We start from the raw sequence: 19,291 nt of genomic DNA, 5'->3' as shown, positions 1-19,291 counted from the left end.
GCAAACATCTGTCTTGTCTCTTCCCCAGTGCTGGTCGTAATGGAAAAAACTACGCTTACGCTATTACGCATTACGAAATTTCGCTTACGGCATAGACATTCAATTTCGGTACATGTCTGTAATTACGTATTGCCCTTACGCAATTACGCGTAAGAATACCGTAATTCAGGTTGTTACATTATAGGCTTACGCGTAAATTCCTACTACCAATTAATGCGTAAGGTCATGCTGCCAAGTGGAAAAGTTGACGCATGGATCAATGTTAGGTAGCCGCCGACTTTAAGGGTTAATAGCAAAGCCCCCTTAAGTGCTAAGAGCCTCAAATTTGGAGAATATAATAAGGAGACCAGAAGGAATAAGAGGAAAAATTTTTTTTTCAAAAAGACCTTATAGTTTTTGAGCTTCTCAGAGCTCTGAGCTATATAGCTCAGAGCTCTGTCGGGTCCGTGCAGGACGCTAAGTCCCCGCAGCTCCCGCTGCCCTCCCCGCCTCTCCCACATGTCACCCACATGTCACCCACATGTGCAGAAGCTTGGCTGCCCCTCCCCTTCCAAGACCCCCCAATCCATGGACCATGCGGGCTGGTATAGTCAGGGTGCGGAGCCCCACGCGGCCGGTGCTCCGCATTCTGGCTATCCCAGCCTGCATGGGGGACAAGGGGTTAAAGAGGTCTGGGAGGGGGGACCCCACGTCGTTTTTTTTTTATATTTCCCACACTCAGAACGAAGTAATTAAAACTCTTCCCACTTGGGGGAATCTATGAAAATAATACACTATTGTTACCTGTGCAAAAAAACCTGACATTTTCTGCATTTAAAAGACATTTTCGCCCTTGAAACTTAAAAATCGATTTTCTCAAAAACTATAAGGTCTTTTTGAAAAAAATGTTTTTCCTCTTATTCCCACTGATCCCCTTAATATACCCTGGGAATTTGGTGTTCCTAAACTTTAAGCAGGCTTTGCTATTAACCGTTAAAGTCGGCGGGTTTTTAAATGTTTAAATTTTTCCTTTGAAACTTTAACATCGATTTTCTCAAAAACTATAAGGTCTTTTTGAAAAAAAAAAAAATTCCTCTTATTCCTCCTGATCTGAGGCTCTTAGCATTTAAGGGGGCTTTGCTATTAACCCTTAAAATCGGCGGCTACCTAACATTGATACATGCGTCAACTTTTCCGCTTCTGGAGCATGACCATACGCATTAATTTCGTAATACCAGTTGCAATACGAAAATTACGCGAAAATTATGCTTACGCGAAATTTCGCGAAATCCTTCTTCATTACGATTATGTACTTACGGCCATAAACGTAATTACACTAATTACGCGAAATTTCGCGAAATCGTAATTGCTCCATTACGCTCATCTCTATCCCCAGGGCCTGTGTTGCGTGCCAGGTACAACGGTGTCACGCCATCTTGGACATGTCTTGCCTCAAAGCCGAGAGTCAGAGTCACACTGGAGCAGCTCTACTGGCTGCTCTGAACAAACAGGTGGATCAGTGGCTGACCCCGCACCAACTGGAGATCGGCAACGTGGTGTGTGACAACGGCAGCAATCTCTTGTCGGCTTTGAGTTTGGGAAAGTTGACACATGTACCCTGCATGGCACATGTGCTTAATCTTATAATCCAAAGATTTGTGTGTAAGTACCCCGGCTTACAGGAGGTTTTGAAGCAGTCCAGGAAGGTGTGTGGGCATTTCAGGCATTCCTGCACAGCTATTGGGCACTTGGCCGATATTAAGCAGAGAAACAACTTGCCGGTGAGGCGATTGATTTGCAATAGCCCTACTCGCTGGAATTCAATGCTCCTCATAATTGACTGCCTGCTACAACAGGAGAAAGCCTGTATAGCTGTAGGTGCCTGGCTCTTCTACTGACCACATATGCTATTGCTCCGTTGTTATTGCCTGATGAAGCGGGATCAAACCTGCGAAACGCGTTGCATATTTGGAGTTCATAAATAAAATATATTGACTGTGTTTACTACAGTCGTTGTGTGTCTACTTGGAGGAGGTAAGTCCACCACTATCTCCTCTATTTACCAAGAATTTGGTTTTTAAGCTCATTTAGCTTCCTTTTATCCTTTTGGCGCCTCTGTTCTCCTGCATAATAGCTGTATATCTGTATAGCTACGGCGAAATGTCAGTCTCTGGGGAGCACGTTGTGTGTAGAGTGGTGGATCAAGCTGTGGAGGAGCGTGAACAGGAAGAGGAGAAAGAGTGGGAACAATCATCAGCAGAACCAGATGTTTCATCAACAAATGCGGCAGCACAGAGGAGGGGGCAAGAGGGGAAGGAGGAGGAGTCATCTGTGGAAGAGGAGTCAGACAAGGAAGGTGTTTTTTTTTTAGTTGGAGGCAGAAGAAGAACCGCAGCAGGCATCACAGGGGGCTTGTGCTGCTCACCTTTCCAATGGTATTGTTCGTGGCTGGGGGGAGGAGGAGAACTTACCTGACATCACTGAGCAAGAGCAAGAGGAGATGGCTAGTAGGTCGGCATCCGACTTTGTGCAGATGGGGTCTTTCATGCTGTCCAGCCTGTTGAGGGACCCCCGTATAAAAAAACTCAAGGGGGTTGAACTGTACTGGGTGGCAACACTACTAGACCCTCGGTATAAGCACAAAGTGGCGGAGATGTCCCCATACAGTATCTCTTCCTGCATGCCGTGTGACTGCGTGCCCCAAGACTAAGTCAGTCCCCACACAACATCTCTGCATGCAGGCTGCTTGACTGCTTTCTTCGCTACCACCAACAGGGTCTAGGAGTTCAGGTGGAGTCCTGAATTTTTAAGGCGCTGCTAGCAAAAAGAATAACAAAAAGAATATTTTTTTTTCTGGTGCGTGTACATGCCTGCCTGTTTTTTCTGGCTGCACTGCGGCTGCAACAACAAAACAAAAAGCATGCACATGTGTCAATTCCCCTTCGTGATCGTTATCTTGCCGTGAAGAGGCTTGCATATCACAATGAAGCAATGACCTATATGAGTGTGTTGGGGGCACACCCAAGATAACAAGGTCGTTGCTTCATTGTGGACAGACCAAATTCGATCAGCTGGACAGTCACTGTTGTTCTGTCATTGAGCTACCTCAGCCCAACCATAGGGGCTTGAAAACCGCCATCTCCTGCACTTTTGCCATCGTGCGCACTAGTCCAGCACAGCCATCACTACACAAACAGCTGTTTGCAGTGCGTTACACAGTGAGTTTGGTGTGTCAGTGTGAAGCAGTACACTACTTACACTACCTGGTGATCCCTGTATTCACACGAAAGATGTTTTCAAGCACTTTATGCCTCCAATTTAGGAATGCAATGTGATTTCTGCCTCTTGGGAATTATAACCCTGCTCTGCATCAAATCCGTAATTTTTCCTGGGACTTTTGGCGTGTATCCCACTCCGCCATGCCCCCCTCCAGGTGTTAGACCCCTTGAAACATCTTTTCCATCACTTCCATCACCAGAAACAGTGTTTGTAGTTTTTCAAGTTCGCTTGCCCATTGAAGTCTATTGCAGTTCGCTGAGTTCGCCGGTTCACAATCTTTTGCGGAGGTTCATGTTTGCGACTCGCGTACCCAAAATCTAAGGTTTGAGCCATCTCTAACTGCCACCAGGTTGAGAGAATTTGCCTCTGGTGAAAGGAAAATGGCCTGGTCCTTAATACCACAAAAACTGTTGAGATGGTTGTAGACTTTAAGAAACAGGCCACCCTCCACCCCCAATCTGCTTTGACAGCACAGAAGTTGAAATAGTTCCCTTTGGCATTCCTCTTGGGCACTACAATCTCCAAGGACCTGACTTGGAAGACCAACACCACCTCCACTCAGAGAAAAGTGCAGCAGAGGCTATTTTTCCTCCACAAACTGAAGAAGTTTGGTATGTCCAGGGGTGTAACTAGGCCCCAACGGGCCCCCCTGCAGAATTCCATTGCGCCCCCCCCCCCCTCCCTGGGGCCTGCTCGGGGCCGTTTTGTGGGGGCTGGAGGGGTGGCAGCATGAGGGGAAAGCCTTGGCCACAGTCAGCGGGGAGAGGGGAAGTTCCCCCCCTCTCCCTCAACTTGGGGCTCTCCCCTCTGTACTCTCCTCCAGCTAGTTACAGTTTGGCCAATGGGCAGCGGGCAGCGGCAGGCTGATACATACCTTCTTCCTTGCGTTCCACTGCATACTCCTCGCTCTAGCGGCTGACGTCACTTTTGAAAGTCACTCATCTTGCCGCCGCTGCCCGCTGCCCACTGCCCAAACTGTAACTAGCTGGAGGGGAGCGCAGAGGGGGGAGCCCCGAGGTGAGGCTTTCCCCTCATGCTGCCACCCCTCCAGCCCCCACAAAACGCCCCCCCCCCCCCGTGGGATCAGGGGCTGCAGGCCCTATTGTTACGCCTATGGGTATGTCCCAGAAACGCCTGATGAGTTTCTACTCCGCCACACTCAAAACAGTCCTGTGCTCATCAATCCTGGTCTGGTACGCTGGTTCCTCAGGGATAAACTACAGAGGATCATCAGATCAGCTGAGAGTATAATTGGGAGACTACTCCCCCCTCTGGACCTCCTCTAAAATACGAGGTTGCATTTCAGAGCTTTGAGGATCGCCAACGATCCCTCACACCCCGGCTCTTTCTTTTTCAGTTGCCTCCGTTCAGGCCGAAGGTTTCGGTCCATTGCCACCAGGACTTCAAGGCACAAGAACAGCTTCTTCCCCTCAGCTGTCCAATCTCTGAACTCTCTTCTCACACTCCCTCTCCACTCAACAACCTGTCCTCCCTACAAGTTGGTTGTTGGATAGAACTTGATCGCACTAGACGCACTTTGCACAATCTGTAGCAATCTGTTGGATTTTATTGTACTGTATTGCTTTTTGCTTGGTTGTAATTCTGTTGCTATTGCATTGTTGTACTGTACTGTTTTGCTACTTTCAGCCGGATCACCAGACAAGATCCTTAGCTTGCAGATTGATGAAACCAGACATCACAAAGATGCCAAGATGCACCCGTGACTTTACCACGAGACAATATTCAGCCGAAGAATGCTTATACCTGCAGATTTCACTAACCAATAGACAATCTAACATTAATCTAGCATGTTCAGCAATTATTCTTTTATATGTGCTATGCATATCTTAATACAGCCCATTCTATATGTCATATTAACATGTGATTACATTATGACATAAGCTTAATAAAAGCTCTTCTCGTCCTCCTCTGGGGCAGAGCACTATACAATTAACCTTTGGTGTGAGACTCTCCATTATGCATGCATAATCTGTTTCGATTCCAGGTGAGACCCGAGGCCTACATCCTTGAGATATTTCTCAGCTCGTTAACAGCCGTCTTAATTATAAGACAGCTTATATCGTTTAGCAATTCTCCTCAGTCCCTCAGACAACCAGGCAGTTGGATAAAACTTCTGTAAATATCTTATAAAAATCATATGCTTCACTTTGTAACTGAAGGAGCTTCTCAGTGTAAACATGTACTTTTAACTACTTGAGGACCACAGTGTTAAACCCCTCTAAAGACCAGGCCACAAATGGGCCACTGCAGCTTTAAGGCCAAGCTGCAGGGCCTTACAACTCAGCACACAAGTGATTCTCCCCCACACACACTTTTCTCCCCACCAACAGAGCTCTCTGTTAGTGGGGTCTGAATGCCCCTTAGATGTTCATTTTATTTTTTTATTTTTGTAAATATTTATGTTATTTTTATAATACATTTCACTGTTTATGTATTTTTGTTTTCAACCCTGCCCCCCCCCCCTCTCCCCGCCAGCCAATCACTGGCCTTCTGCCTATGACAGAGCTGATCACTTCTGAGCCAATGGAGGGGACAGCCATGTCACAGGGCTGTCCCAAATACAGCTCTTCTGTGAATCGCAGTGCTGTTCTTAGTGAATAGATGGCGGTTTTGCCGTCTTACGGTCTCCCGAAGATTAATTGCTGCTCGGAGACTGAAGGCAGGGTGGAGCTCTCCCTTCCAAGCAGCAGATGCGTGCAGCCTCCGCAGTAGCCGGCCCCAGGACGCTAATTGGCATCCTGGGGCTGCCGCCGCGGTCACGCCCATTAGCGTGAGGCGCTCTTAAGGTAGTTAATCTAACATTTTAAAAGAAGATCACTCATATATTCTATGTAAAAACAAGCAAATCAATCCAACAGATTTGGCTCCAGCTGACCACCCACATCTGTAGCTCCACCCTTTACATGCAATTTTCAAACCTGAGGAGCTCCTTTGCAAGTCACACATCATTTCCCTCTTCCACCAATAAGTCACATGTTCCTCTGTCTCCACCCATTCCTCTGTCTCCACCCACTTACTATCCATCCTCCGCCATCGGTGTCCATGTCACACAGAACCTTCAGAGGCCTCATCCCATCTGGATATATGGTGTACCAGCCGGACTGAATCACACCGCCGTCCAGCAGTGCCTTGCAGCTCCGTGTACCTGCAGGATAGATCATCAGTATTACTTGATTACTACCTGTGCACCATCATCCTCAGTCATACTTGCATCACCATTATCATCATGGGCAGGGCCGGCCCTAGACTTTCTGCCGCCTGAGGAAAAAAAATGATTTCCGCCGCCCCCCCCTCCGTGGACCACCGCCGCCGAGCTGGAGGGGTATCGGGCAGGACGGGGGTATTGGGCCTAGCGGCGGGGGTATTGGGCCTAGTGCGCTGCACTGACGTCCCTTCCTGCAGCGCCGTCCACTTACAATACAGTGAGCGGCGTTGCAGGAAGTGACGTCAGTGGAGCGCACGCTGGATCGAGCGAGGAAGAGGTGAGTCCTCCCCACCCACTGCCTCTTACGAGTTGCGCTTCTTATCTATTTAAGGCTGGAGGGGAGCAGAGGACGGGGGCCCCAGGCGAGGTAGGGGGGTCTGACCCCCTCCCCGCCGCTAGGCCCAATACCCCCCTCCTGCCCGCTACCCCTCCAGCTGGGCGGCCGGCTCCCCGCACCCACCGATGGGCGGATGCCGCCCCTAGAAATTTGCCGCCTGAGGCAAAAGTTTCACCCCGCCTCATGAGCGGGCCGGCCCTGATCATGGGCATGATGAAGGGAAAGCAGGCTGAGAACTGAGAAAAAGGAGACATAGGGCTTGTTTCACAAAAGCACGCCAGTGAATAGCCGCTTATCACGTGCAAACTGCCTCTTCGCGTGATAATGCATAAAGTTTTATGCGCACTATTTTGCGTGCAAAATCAGCTGCTTCATGTGCTAAGTAGTGTGATGAGCATACTTTGCATGCAAAGCAGCTGATTTTGCATGCGAAGTAGTGTGTGTAAAACTTTACGTGCACAAAGTTTTACGCACACTAAAATAGCACGCGAACAGTAACAGCTTTGCCGTGCAAACTACTTAGCACCCTAGTTTGCACGTGCAAAGCTTTTAGGCAGTTAGCACAACTGTGTTAACACTCTTTAGTGAATCAAGCCCCTAGAGAGTATTGATACCTGGAAAGGAGCAGTGCAAATAAAAAGGGACAGTGTGGCAAGTTATAGGTAAGGAATCTGAAAGATTGTGTTGTACATGGGGGGAGTGTCTCCATGGGGAGGGAGGGGAATCCCATGAAAGGAGGGTGTGACCCAGTGGCGTAGCTATGGAGCTATGGGCCCCGGTGCGACTTTTACATGGGGCCTACCCAAGCACTGTATATGTAACACTTGATACGGCGCACTAAAACCTGCCATGGTCATCCAGTATTAGAGGTGCAAAAAGGGGGTGGGGAACAGTGTGTTAATAATTACTACTATTCAAAGCATCTATAGAAGTGATTATTACCAGCACAGGACCAATAAACAGCTAATACTTTGGTTGAGGAAGAGCCCCATGGGGCCCCTCTGGCCCAAGGGCCCCAATGCGGTTGCTAGTATCGCTGCACCCCCTATTGCTATGCCACTGGTGTGACCTGACCTTAAAAGGGTGAGATGAAAATGTTGTGTATAGAGGAGAGTCTGTAAGGCAATAGTGAGAGAATGGAAACCTGAGGCGCAGCTAGGGTTTTCAGCACCCGGGGACAAAGACAGCTCTTTCCCCCAAACAAAATGGGTGTGGCCACACATCAGAATGTGTTTGTGGTCATGGGTGGAGTCAAATGTACAAATGCTGTTTAGATAGCCAGATGTGTCCCCTTCCCCCTATAGATATCCAGATCTACCCCACTTTTTCTGCTGATAACTCTTCTACACTCCTCTGCAGCGGGAGGCAGAGAAGCGGGGGCAGTTAGGGGCAGCCAGTGAGCCACCTCTCAGGGTGCAGTGGCCCTGCTGATCACCCTCACAGTGCTGCACCCGGGGACATACGTTCCCCCTTGCCCACCCATAACTACGCCTCTGATGGAAATGCAGGCCTTTTGGTAATTTTGTGGCTGGATGGGCTTATAGTCTATCTATCTATCTATCTATCTATCTATCTATCTATCTATCTATCTATCTATCTATCTATCTATTTGGATGTGTGTGTGTGTGTGTGTGTGTGTGTGTGTGTGTGTATATGTGTGTGTGTGTATGTGCCTTTTGGTAATTTTGTGGCTGGATGGGCTTATAGTCTATCTATCTATCTATCTATCTATCTATCTATCTATCTATCTATCTATCTATCTATCTATCTATTCATCTATCTATCTATCTATTTGGATGTGCGTGCGTGCGTGTGTGTGTGTGTGTGTGTGTGTATATGTGTGTGTGTGTGTATGTGCCGCGATCACGCGAAAACGGCTTGACCGATTTGAACGAAACTTGATACACAGATCCCTTACTACCTGGGATGATATGTTCTGGGGGTCTTGCGTCCCCCCTGCACACCTGGGCGGAGCTACAAACAGCAAATCAGATTTCACCCATTCATATCAATGGAAAAAATGTAAAAGGCTGCCTTTCTCACAGTAATCAAGCCAGAGTCCCCACACTTGGCACAGTTGGTCACTTGGTGACCGAGGTGACAATTCCAGGAAAAGTGGGCGGAGCATAAAACAGTCAATCAACATTCAGCCATTCATTTTCAATGGGAAAATGTAAACTGCAGTCATTCTTTATACTGTTAATTGCAGTTTTTTTAAACTTGCCACACTTGGTCACTGGGTGAATGAGATTAAGATTTAGGGAAGTGGGTGGAGCCTACAACAGCCAATCAAAATTCATCCATTAATTTTCAAGGGGAATATTTACCCTGCTGCCATTCTTACACTGTTAATGGCAGAGGCTTCAAACTTGCTACAGTCGGTCATTGGGTGACTGGGGTTCAAATTCACTAAAGGGGCGGGGCCACAAACATCCAATCATATTTCCTTGGAGGATAAACTGCTTCCATTCACACAGTTATGATGCCAGGAACCTAAAAGGTCACAAACTTGGTCATTGAGTGACTGTGTGTCCAGGTTACAAAATGTGGGTGGAGCCAAAAAAAATCACTTGGAAAATACAAATTACAGCCATTCATACACTGTTAATGGCAGGGTTTTAAAACTTTGCACAGGTGGCCACTGGGTGACTTGGACTGATATTCAGGAAAATGGGTGGAGCCTACAACAGTCAATCAAACTTCACCTGTTGATTGTCAAGCATAAAATTTAAAGTGCTGCCATTCTTACACTGTTAATAGCAGATGCCTCAAACCTGGTACAGTTGGTCACTGGTTGACTGGGGTTCAAATTCAGAAAGGGGGTGGAGCCACAGCCAATCAGATTTGCTTTGTTTCAATGGGAGTATACAAATTATTGATACCAAGGACCCCAAAGCTCATAAACTTGGTGTGACTGTATGTCAAGGTTAGAAAAAGTGGGCGGCACCAACAACTACATTTTTTACATGGGAAAATATAAACTGCAGCCATTCTTACACTGTTAATGGCAGGGTTCTCAAACATGACACAGTTGGTCACTGGGTGACTGGGATTAATATTCAGAAATGCGGGTGAAGCCTACAACAGCCAATTAAAATTCACCTGTTGATTTTCAAGGGGAATATTTAAATTGCTGCCATTCTTACACTGTTAATAGCAGATGCTTCAAACCCGGTACAGTCTGTCACTGGGTGAATCGGGTCCAAATTCACTAACTTGGTCATTGAGTGATTGTGTGTCAAGGTTACAAAAAGTGGGTGGAGTCAAAAACAAACTTCACTAGGAAAATATAAACTTCAGCCATTCTTACACTGTTAATGGCAGGGTTCTCAAACTTTGCACAGTTGGCCATTGGGTGACTGGGGTTAATATTTAGAAAAGTGTGTGGAGCCTACAACAGCCAATCAAAATTCACTATTGATTTTCAAGGGGAATATTTAAACTGCTGCCATTCTTACACTGTTAATGGCAGAGGCCCCAAGCCTGCTACCGTCAGTCATTAAGTGACTGGGGTTCAAATTCTCTAAAGGAGGCAGAGCCACAAACATCCAGATTTCTTTGATAACCTACTTCTAGTTACACAATTTTGATGCCAGGAACCTGAAAGCTCCCAAACTTGGTCATTGAGTGACTGAGTTTTAAGGTAACAAAAAGGGGGCGGAGACAAATACAAATTTCACTGGGAAAATGTCAACAGCAGCCAATTTTTACACTGTTAATGGCAGGGTTCTTAAACTTTGCACAGTTGGTCACTGGGTGACTGGGAAAAATATTCAGAAAAGTGGGTAGAGCCTACAAAAGCCAATCAAAATTCAAGAGGAATATTGAAATTGCTGTCATTCTTGCACTGTTAACCACTTTCTCCTTTTGAACGTAGCTGCTACATCCAAAAGGCTGCTCTAATGCTGCTGCGTGCAGTTATGCACTCCCACGCGCAATCGTGTGCACGCCCGTACACTCCCATGCTGCTGCCCGTTAGCCTGGAGATTAATAAATGGGAACACAGTTCCCATTTATTGATCTAAGTCCCTGTTAGAAAGACTGATGGCTTCTTTCAGGAGCTGCAATCTTTCTGAAGAAAAAAAAAGTTTCCTGTCCTCCATTCACATCCTGTGAGAGTGAGAGTGCTCACTTACAGGACTAAAAAAAAAAATATGACTGTGGCCATCTAGTAAAACTACATCTACATACATTTTTGTTAAATAAATACAGTTTATTACATTTAAAATTAACTGTTTACCTCCACACTCCACAAGAATATTCAATTATATATATATTTTTTTTAATTTAAATAAAAAAAGTACAATAAAAAAGCAAAAAACATAAATAGTTACCTAAGGGTTTGATTTTTTTTAAATATGCATAAGAAGAGGGTATATTACATTTTTTTTTTAAATTATAAGCTTGTAAATAGTGATGGACGCAAAAATGAAAAAAAAAGAATTTCCCCAAAAAATATTGGCACCATACATTGTGATAGGGACATAATTTAAATTCTGTAATAACCGGGACAAATAGGCAAATTAAATACATGGATTTTATTTATGGTAGCATGTATTATTTTAAAGGTATAATGGCCAAAAACTGAGGTAAAATGATTTTTTCCACTTTTTTTTTAATATTCCAGTTAAAATGCATTTAGAAAAAAATAATTCTTAGCAAAATGTACCACCCAAAGAAAGTCTAATTATTGGCGGAAAAAAAAACAAGATATAGATCAATTAATTGTGATAAGTAGTGATAAAGTTATTGGTGAATGAATGGGAGGTGAAAATTGCTCGGATGCATAAGGTGAAAAACGACTGAAGGCTGAAGTGGTTAATGGTACAAGCCTCAAACCTGGTACAGTTGGTCATTGGGTGAATGGGCTTCAAATTCAGAAAAGGGGGTGGAGCCACAAACAGCCAATCAGATTTTAGTGGGAAAATACAAATTATTGATGCCAAGGACCCCAAAGCTCACAAACTTAGGCAATGAGTGTTTGTGTATTAGGGTTAGAAAAAGGGGGTCGGACCCCCCTCACCTGGGTCCCCCATCTGTGCTCCCCCTCCAGCTTAAGCTCAGGCCACCAAGATGGCACCTGACTGGTAGCCACGGCCACAGGGTTTCGGCTAGATCTATCTTTTTTTAACCTTTCCCTCCTGGACTCACGGCCGTGACTGTTCTGATGGTCTCCTTCCAGCTCTGCTACACCATCAGGAGGATGGGAGACTCTCTGGCTCCCAGACTCCGGCAACAGGGCACACATGCTGAGGTTCAGCTCACCACGTGGTCGGCTCAGCTGATGGCCCACGTGGTGCCGGCCCCAGCCGCTCCGTATCTCTCCCCTGCTGCCTCTTTACCCCCACTGTCTGGGTCTCCTCACTGATGCTGCCTGAGCCACCACTCAACCTGGAGGCTCCGATGAGCAGGTCCCCGCCGGCGCTGCTCCAGCACTTCATCATCGCTCACACGTAGGCATGCTCAAATGTATCCAAATTCCATCCTCCTCCTCCTTTTTTCTTTTTTTTTTTTTTTTTGTTTTGTGTTCATATTCTTCCTCTTGTACCCAACTTAATGTTTTTTCTCTTACAGAACTCTACTGTTGTAAAAAATTTTCATCAACACCGGCAGCATAGCTAAATTTGTGGCATAATAGCTAGTGGCGCATGGCAGCAGGCAGCATTGCATACTTCTGTGGACCCTGGCGGTGGCACACAGACAGCAGGATGTTAAATACAGCAGAAGCAGGAGGAGAAGGAGGAGGAGGAGTGACGTTTGGCAGCAGGCAATGTAACAGGCCATGGTACCTAGCGTTGGTAGCACGGCTGTAAATAAACACCAACAGCAGGAGGTTCCGGACAGCAGTCGTGAAGCCCACATTGGGCTTGACTCACAAAGTGGTGCTAACTGTTAGCACGCCTGTGAAAACCCCCTTAGCACGTCTAAACAAACTTTTCACGTGCTAATTTGCACGGTGAACCACATCGCGTGCAAAGTTATGTGTGCAAAACTTTACGCACGCACTGCACAGAGCGCAGGGTGCTCCGTGTGAAGTGCCCATTAAAGCCTATGCTCTAAAATGTGCTACACTTTGCACGTAATCTGATTGAGAAATCCGGTGCTAACCTACTTAGCACCCTGGTTAGCACGTCTAAAGACTTTAGACGTGCTAAGTAGGTTAGCACCGCTTTGTGAATCAAGCCCATTGTGTCCAATGCACAACTGGGACAGCACAGTTTTCAACCCAGACACCTCAGATTTTTTTTTTTTTTACAACAGTATATAGCTAGTTATTGTAGTGGCGTAATAGCTAGTGGTGCATGGCAGCAGCACATAATTTTGTGGACCCTAGCGGTGGGAACACAGACAGCAGGAGGTTAAATACAGCAGAAGCAGGAGGAGGAGGAGGAGTGACGTGTGGCAGCAGGCATGTAACGGGCCATGGTACCTAGCATTGGTAGCATGGCTGTAAATAAACTGGTCCATCTGAAAATGGCGCCTGCGAATAATGGTGCAGGGTGTTGCTGCTAATCTGTTTGACGCTTATTGCTATTTAATGTTAAAGCCTTATCGCTATTTAACGTTAAAGCCTTATTGTTATTTAGCGTTAACACACAGAACCCTCTCTGTACCTATCCCTAACCCTAAGACCCCCTGGTGGTGCTTAACCCTAACCACCCCCTGGTGGTGCCTAACCCTAACCACCCCCTGGTGGTGCCTAACCCTAACCACCCCCCTGGTGGTGCCTAACCCTAATCACCCCCCTGGTGGTGCCTAACCCTAACCACCCCCCTGGTGGTGCCTAACCCTAACCACCCCCCTGGTGGTGCCTAACCCTAAATCTCCCCTGGTGGTGCCTAACCCTAACCTTGACAGTGTTACATTAAATCCATTCACTGTTTTGCAGTTAAATAATTTCTGCTGTTTGGCTTATGTAGGGCGCTATTGATAAATAACATTACTGTGCACAATAACGTCTGCTGTTTGGCAAATGAACGGCACTATTGATAAATAACGTTAGTGTGTGCCGTTTTTCTTCTTTTTTCCCTGTGCGCCATTACTATGCAGTACTAACGATAAATAGCGATAAGAGTATCTTTTTAATGCGGCGCCATTTGTATGCATAGGCGCTGTGCGCCATTATTCACTGATCCGAAATAAACACCAACAGCAGGAGGTTCCGGACAGCAGTCGTAAAGCCCACATTGTGCCAAATGCACAACTTGGACAGCACAGTTTTCAACCCAGACACCTCAGAATTTTTTTTTTACAACAGTATATTATTATTATTATTATTATTGATTTATAAAGCGCCAACATATTCCGTGGTGCTGTGTATATAGCTAGCTTTTGTAGTGGCATAATAGCTAGTGGCGCATGGCAGCAGCGCATAATTCTGTGGACCCTAGTGGTGGGAACACAGACAGCAGGAGGATAAATACAGCAGGAGGAGGAGGAGTGACATGACGTTTGGCAGCAGGCAATGTATTCTGTGGACCCTGGCGGTGGGAACACAGACAGCAGGAGGTTAAATACAGCAGCAGCAGGAGGAGGAGGGGGAGGAGTGATGTGTGGCAGCAGGCGGTGAATGGGCCATGGTACCTAGCGTTGGTAGCATGGCTGTAAATAAACACCAACAGCAGGAGGTTCCGGACAGCAGTCGTGATGCAGACATTGTGTCCAATGCAAAACTGGGACAGCACAGTTTTCAACCCAGACACTTTAGATTTTTTTTTCTTTTTTACAACAGTATATAGGTAGCTATTGTAGTGACGTAATAGCTAGTGGCGCATGCAGCGCATAATGCTGTGGACCCTAGTGGTGGGAGCACAGACAGCAGGAGGATAAATACAGCAGCAGCAGGAGGAGTGAGTGACGTTTGGCAGCAGGCAATGTAACAGGCCATGGTACCTAGCGTTGGTACCACCGTTGTAAATAAACACCAACAGCAGGAGGTTCCGGACAGCAGTTGTGAAGCCCACATTGTGTCCAATGCACAACTGGGACAGCACAGTTTTCAACCCAGACACCTCAGATTTTTTTTTGTTAAAATGTAGCTATTGTAGTGGCATAATAGCTAGTGGCGCAGGGCAGCAGTGCATAATTCTGTGGACCCTAGTGGTGGGAACACAGACAGCAGGAGTATAAATACAGCAGCAGCAGCAGCAGGAAGGGTGAGTGACGTTTGGCAGCAGGCATGTAACGGGCCATGGTACCTAGCGTTAGTACCACAGCAACTAAAGAAAAAATAGGCCAAATTATCAGGGCCCACTGACTGAAGGTTGATGTCAAACAATAATTCCCAGGCACCTCATGTCCTCCTCTCTCCGACAACAGGTGCCTGGAACGTGCCTTCAATCCAGGCCTGGTTGATCTTCAAAAATGTGAGTCTGTCCACACCCTCAGACGAGAGCGCTTCTCGGTGACCACGCCACCGGCCGCACTGAAGCACCTCTCGGACAGCGCGCTGGAAGGGGAGCAAGACAAAACTTCCAGGCGCAGTACGCGCCAGCTCACTCCAGATGTGCAGCTCACTCTGAGCCTAATGGAAGTCGATGAGGACCCGAGCATGCCTGCTTTTCAGCCTGGAAAAACTTGAAAATGAGGGAAACTTCTGTAAAATGGGTTGGAAATAGTGGGGAGGCATTTTACACATAGATCGTAGGCTCAGAACAAAAGCAGGGACTCATGTTTGCAGAACAGTGCGCCAATTATACTTGACTGCCAATAAAACAAATAAAACCCCTCAAAAAAGGCATACGTGACATGTATGGGGGAAAACTGCATGCTTAAGGCTAATGCAGTTTATCGTCATGCATTGATAAATATAATAAAAATGAGATATTCCTGAAAAGCAGTCCTACCAATGGGACCGGCAACGCTAACCCAGCACACAGAATGGAAGAGGAGGTACAACAGGAGAACAAGGCCACGCTTTGTGACACAACCCAGGCCTTGCATGAATACAGAATGCATGCTGAAAGTGAACCCGAGGTCAGAGTGACATGGAGGCTGCCATATTTATTTCCTTTTAAGCAACACCAGTTGCCTGGTTGTCCTGCAGATCCTCTGCCTCTAATACGTTCAGGCATAGACCCTGAACAAGCATGCAGCAGATCAGATGTTTCTGACAATAATGTCCCACCTGGCAAGATTGCCTGCATGCTTCTTTCTGGTGTAATTCACACACCACTGCGTCCAAATAGATCATTATGGGTGCCAGGTAACTGGTATAGTTTAAAAGGAAATAAATATGGCAACCTCAATCTCATTATCCTCAGGTTCACTTTAAACCAATGCATTTTGCCGCCATGCATTGATAAATATTATACAAAGTAGATATTCCTGAAAAGCAGTCCTATTCCTATCTGGGAACGGCAACGCTAACCCAACACAGATGTTCATGGCGCTTGGTTGGGGGGTGTTGCGAAGTCAGTTCCAATCCACGATTGATTCATTTTTATTTGTGTCAGACGGTCTGCATTTTCTGTGGAGAGGCGGATACGCCGATCTGTAACGATGCCTCCGGCAGCACTGAAACAACGTTCGAATATAACGCTGGCGACAGGGCAAGCCAGCACCTCTATTGCATACATTGCCAGTTTGTGCCAGGTGTCTAGCTTAGAGACCCAATAATTAAAGGGGACTGGTTGAACACGGCTACGCCATCTGACATGTAGTCCTTGACCATCCTCTGCAGGCGAGCGGTGTTGGAGGTGGAACTGCACGAACACTGTTCTGTGGGCTGCTGCATGGGTGTCAGAAAATGTTGCCACTCCTTGGACACTACCGATACCATTCCCTTGTGGGGACTAGCTGTTGTGTTGTTCTTTGCTCCTGTAACGATTGCGGAATAATCTCCGTGATCAGCGCACAAGGCGTGCGCTGACACGGCGAAAATCCTTCACAAGCGTATGAAGGGGGGAACCCAGTTTTGGTGCAAGCACCAGTAGAGGGCAATTTCCACCGGCAGATGGCGCTGTGGAGTGCAGACGAGTACAACCGCTGCACGGCCACAGATGCCAGATGGGGATTGTACGGATCAAGACAATGCGGGGCTGAACAGCCCTTAAAGAGAAAGAGCACAGGTACAGTATGAATGTGTGTTCACCAATCTAGTCGCGACCCAGCGACAGTGAACACACATCAGCAGAAACAAAGTAAGAACGCAATCGTGAGAGAGGCGATTGCCAGAGGGGACACAAGGCTTAAGCAAGACAGGGGACAAGAGTAGCAAAGGGTAGCAAAGGCACAGCAAATCAACGCTAACTAAACGTGAACACCGCACTCATTCGCAACGCGTTTACAGCGTGGTCTCCGCGTGTTAAGTACAACAGAGACAAGCACGCCACCCTAACTAACCACCGACACACATACACGAAACAGAGAACGCGAGCGCTTGCTTAACGGTTACCTCACCGAGCCTATAGCAAGCGTTCGTATCAGACAAGACAGACAAACGGAAATCAGGAATAAGCTAGGAAGGATCCACAGCTGCTACCGCTAGGGGCTAGTGCGATCCAAGCAAGACAGGCAGATGAGATAGCTGGTAGTAACCGCTGCTCCCGCTATACTCCAAGAAAACAGAACAGAAGGATCCACAGCACTAGCGCAAGGCTAGTGCGATCCAGGCAAGACAGATCAGAAGGATCCACAGCACTACCACTAGAGGCTAGTGCGATCCAGGAAGACAGATCAGAAGGATCCACAGCACTACCACTAGAGGCTAGTGCGATCCAGGAAGACAGATCAGAAGGATCCACAGCACTAGCGCAAGGCTAGTGCGATCCAGGCAAGACAGATCAGAAGGGGCTACCGGTAGCAACCGCTGCCCCGGTTAGCAAGCAAACAAACAGAAAGATTTCCTGTCGACCACCGCTGGGACAGGACAATCACAACAGACAGACAAAACAGATATGCAATCTAACTGCACTAGGAAACTGCCTAGTACAGTTCCACGAATTACTCTAAGATAACTTTAACAAGAACTAGCATGGCTGACACTCTAGGAGTGTTTCAACAAACCCTGAAGGAATGACCAGCAAAGGATTGTGATCCCAACCTTTATACTGCCAGCAGCTAGATGATTTGCATAACCAATGTATGCAAATCCCTCAGCAACAGAGCAGGTCTGGAACTTGCAAGACAAAGCCAGGTCTCTTATCCAGAGACCTGCATCCCTCAGACACAAGGAATGGTCAAACAGCTGTCTGCCTGTGCAGCCAGCCAAGCGGATCATTACAGCTCCCCTCCTAGTCCTCCTGGGTTTGCGGAAGTCAGTCTGTCGGCGTGGCTGGAGGAGGATGCAAATCTCCTCACCAATTTCTTCACAAGGGCCTTCTGGTATTCTTGCATTTTTACCTGTCTGACACTTTCTTCAATCAATGTTGGAAAGTTTCTTTGTAGCGTGGATCCAGAAGGGTATAAACCCAGTACTCCACTTCCCCCAGAATTCGGACAATGCACGGGTCGTGTTCAATGCAGCCTTAACATAAACTGAGCCATGTGTGCCAGTCCCAACAGGTTGCTTGTCATCATCATCATGTTCTGTGCTTGCTTGTGATGCACCATCACCAGCATCATGCCCACCTTCTTCCTTGCCTTCTCCTGCCCATTCCCACTGAATTGTGGCCATTTCTCTCGGCAGTGGAGGCATCCATGTCCAGCTCCAACTCCAACTGTTCCTCATCCTCTTCATCATACAAGGGACCAGCAGTAACTGTGGCAGACTGTCTGATGTGGATATCACACTGTGCGGTGTCCAACTCCTCTCTGAATTCCTCCTGGTCCATCCTGATTGCGTCATCCTTGATCTTCAACATTGACTTCTAAAGTTAACACAGCAGTGATATTGTAATGTTGCTAATGAGTTATTACCGCTCACCATCAGCGTGGATTGCTCAAAATTTTGGAGGACTTAGCAGAGGTCCAACATGGTGGCCCATTCTGAACCACAGAAGTTTGGCAGCTGACTGGATAAGCCTCGGTACTGCTCCATCTGGTACTGGACTACTGCACTCTTCTGCTCGCAAAGGCGTGCTAACATGTACAGTGTCGAATTCCAGTGCGTGGGGACATCACACACCAAGCGATGGTTGGGTAGAATGTATGGCTGCTGCAACTTGGTGAGTGCAGCCGAAGCGGTACTGGATTTGCGAAAATGCTTTGCCACTCGTCGCACCTTCTGCAGAAGATCCGCCACTTCTGGGTATGTCCTCAGGAACCGCTGAACCACTAGGTTCAGAACGTGGGCCAGGCAAGGGATGTGTCTCAGCTTTACCAACCATAATGCGCTAATGAGATTGCTCCCATTATCACACACAACCAGGCCTGGTTCCAGGTCCAGCGGTGCCAGCCACATTGGGGTCTGTTCCTGTATTCCCTTCCAAATCTCAGAACCTGTGTGCTGCTTATCTCCAAGGCAGATCAGCTTTAATAAGGCCTGCTGACGCATGGCAGCAGCTGTGCTGCACCACTTCCACGCACCT

General features: G+C 47.1%; 1 protein-coding gene across 1 annotated transcript in view; it reads right to left on the bottom strand.

The window, feature by feature from the left end:
* Nucleotides 1–18,625, bottom strand: part of LOC137561314 (ficolin-1-A-like) — a 174,896-nt gene extending 156,271 nt beyond the window's left edge. Inside the window, exons 1-2 of the mRNA XM_068272592.1 lie at nucleotides 18,415–18,625; nucleotides 6,297–6,424 (exon numbers count right to left, since the gene is read on the bottom strand). Of these exons, the coding sequence (XP_068128693.1) occupies nucleotides 6,297–6,424; nucleotides 18,415–18,625 (339 nt within the window). The remainder of the gene's footprint in view (nucleotides 1–6,296; nucleotides 6,425–18,414) is intronic.
* Between the last annotated feature and the right edge of the window lie 666 nt (nucleotides 18,626–19,291).

The sequence above is a fragment of the Hyperolius riggenbachi genome, chromosome 3, assembly GCF_040937935.1.
Source record: "Hyperolius riggenbachi isolate aHypRig1 chromosome 3, aHypRig1.pri, whole genome shotgun sequence".
Lineage (NCBI taxonomy): Eukaryota > Metazoa > Chordata > Amphibia > Anura > Hyperoliidae > Hyperolius > Hyperolius riggenbachi.
The sequence above is the reverse complement of the archived record's forward strand: the minus strand, read 5'-3'. Positions and strand labels throughout refer to the sequence as shown.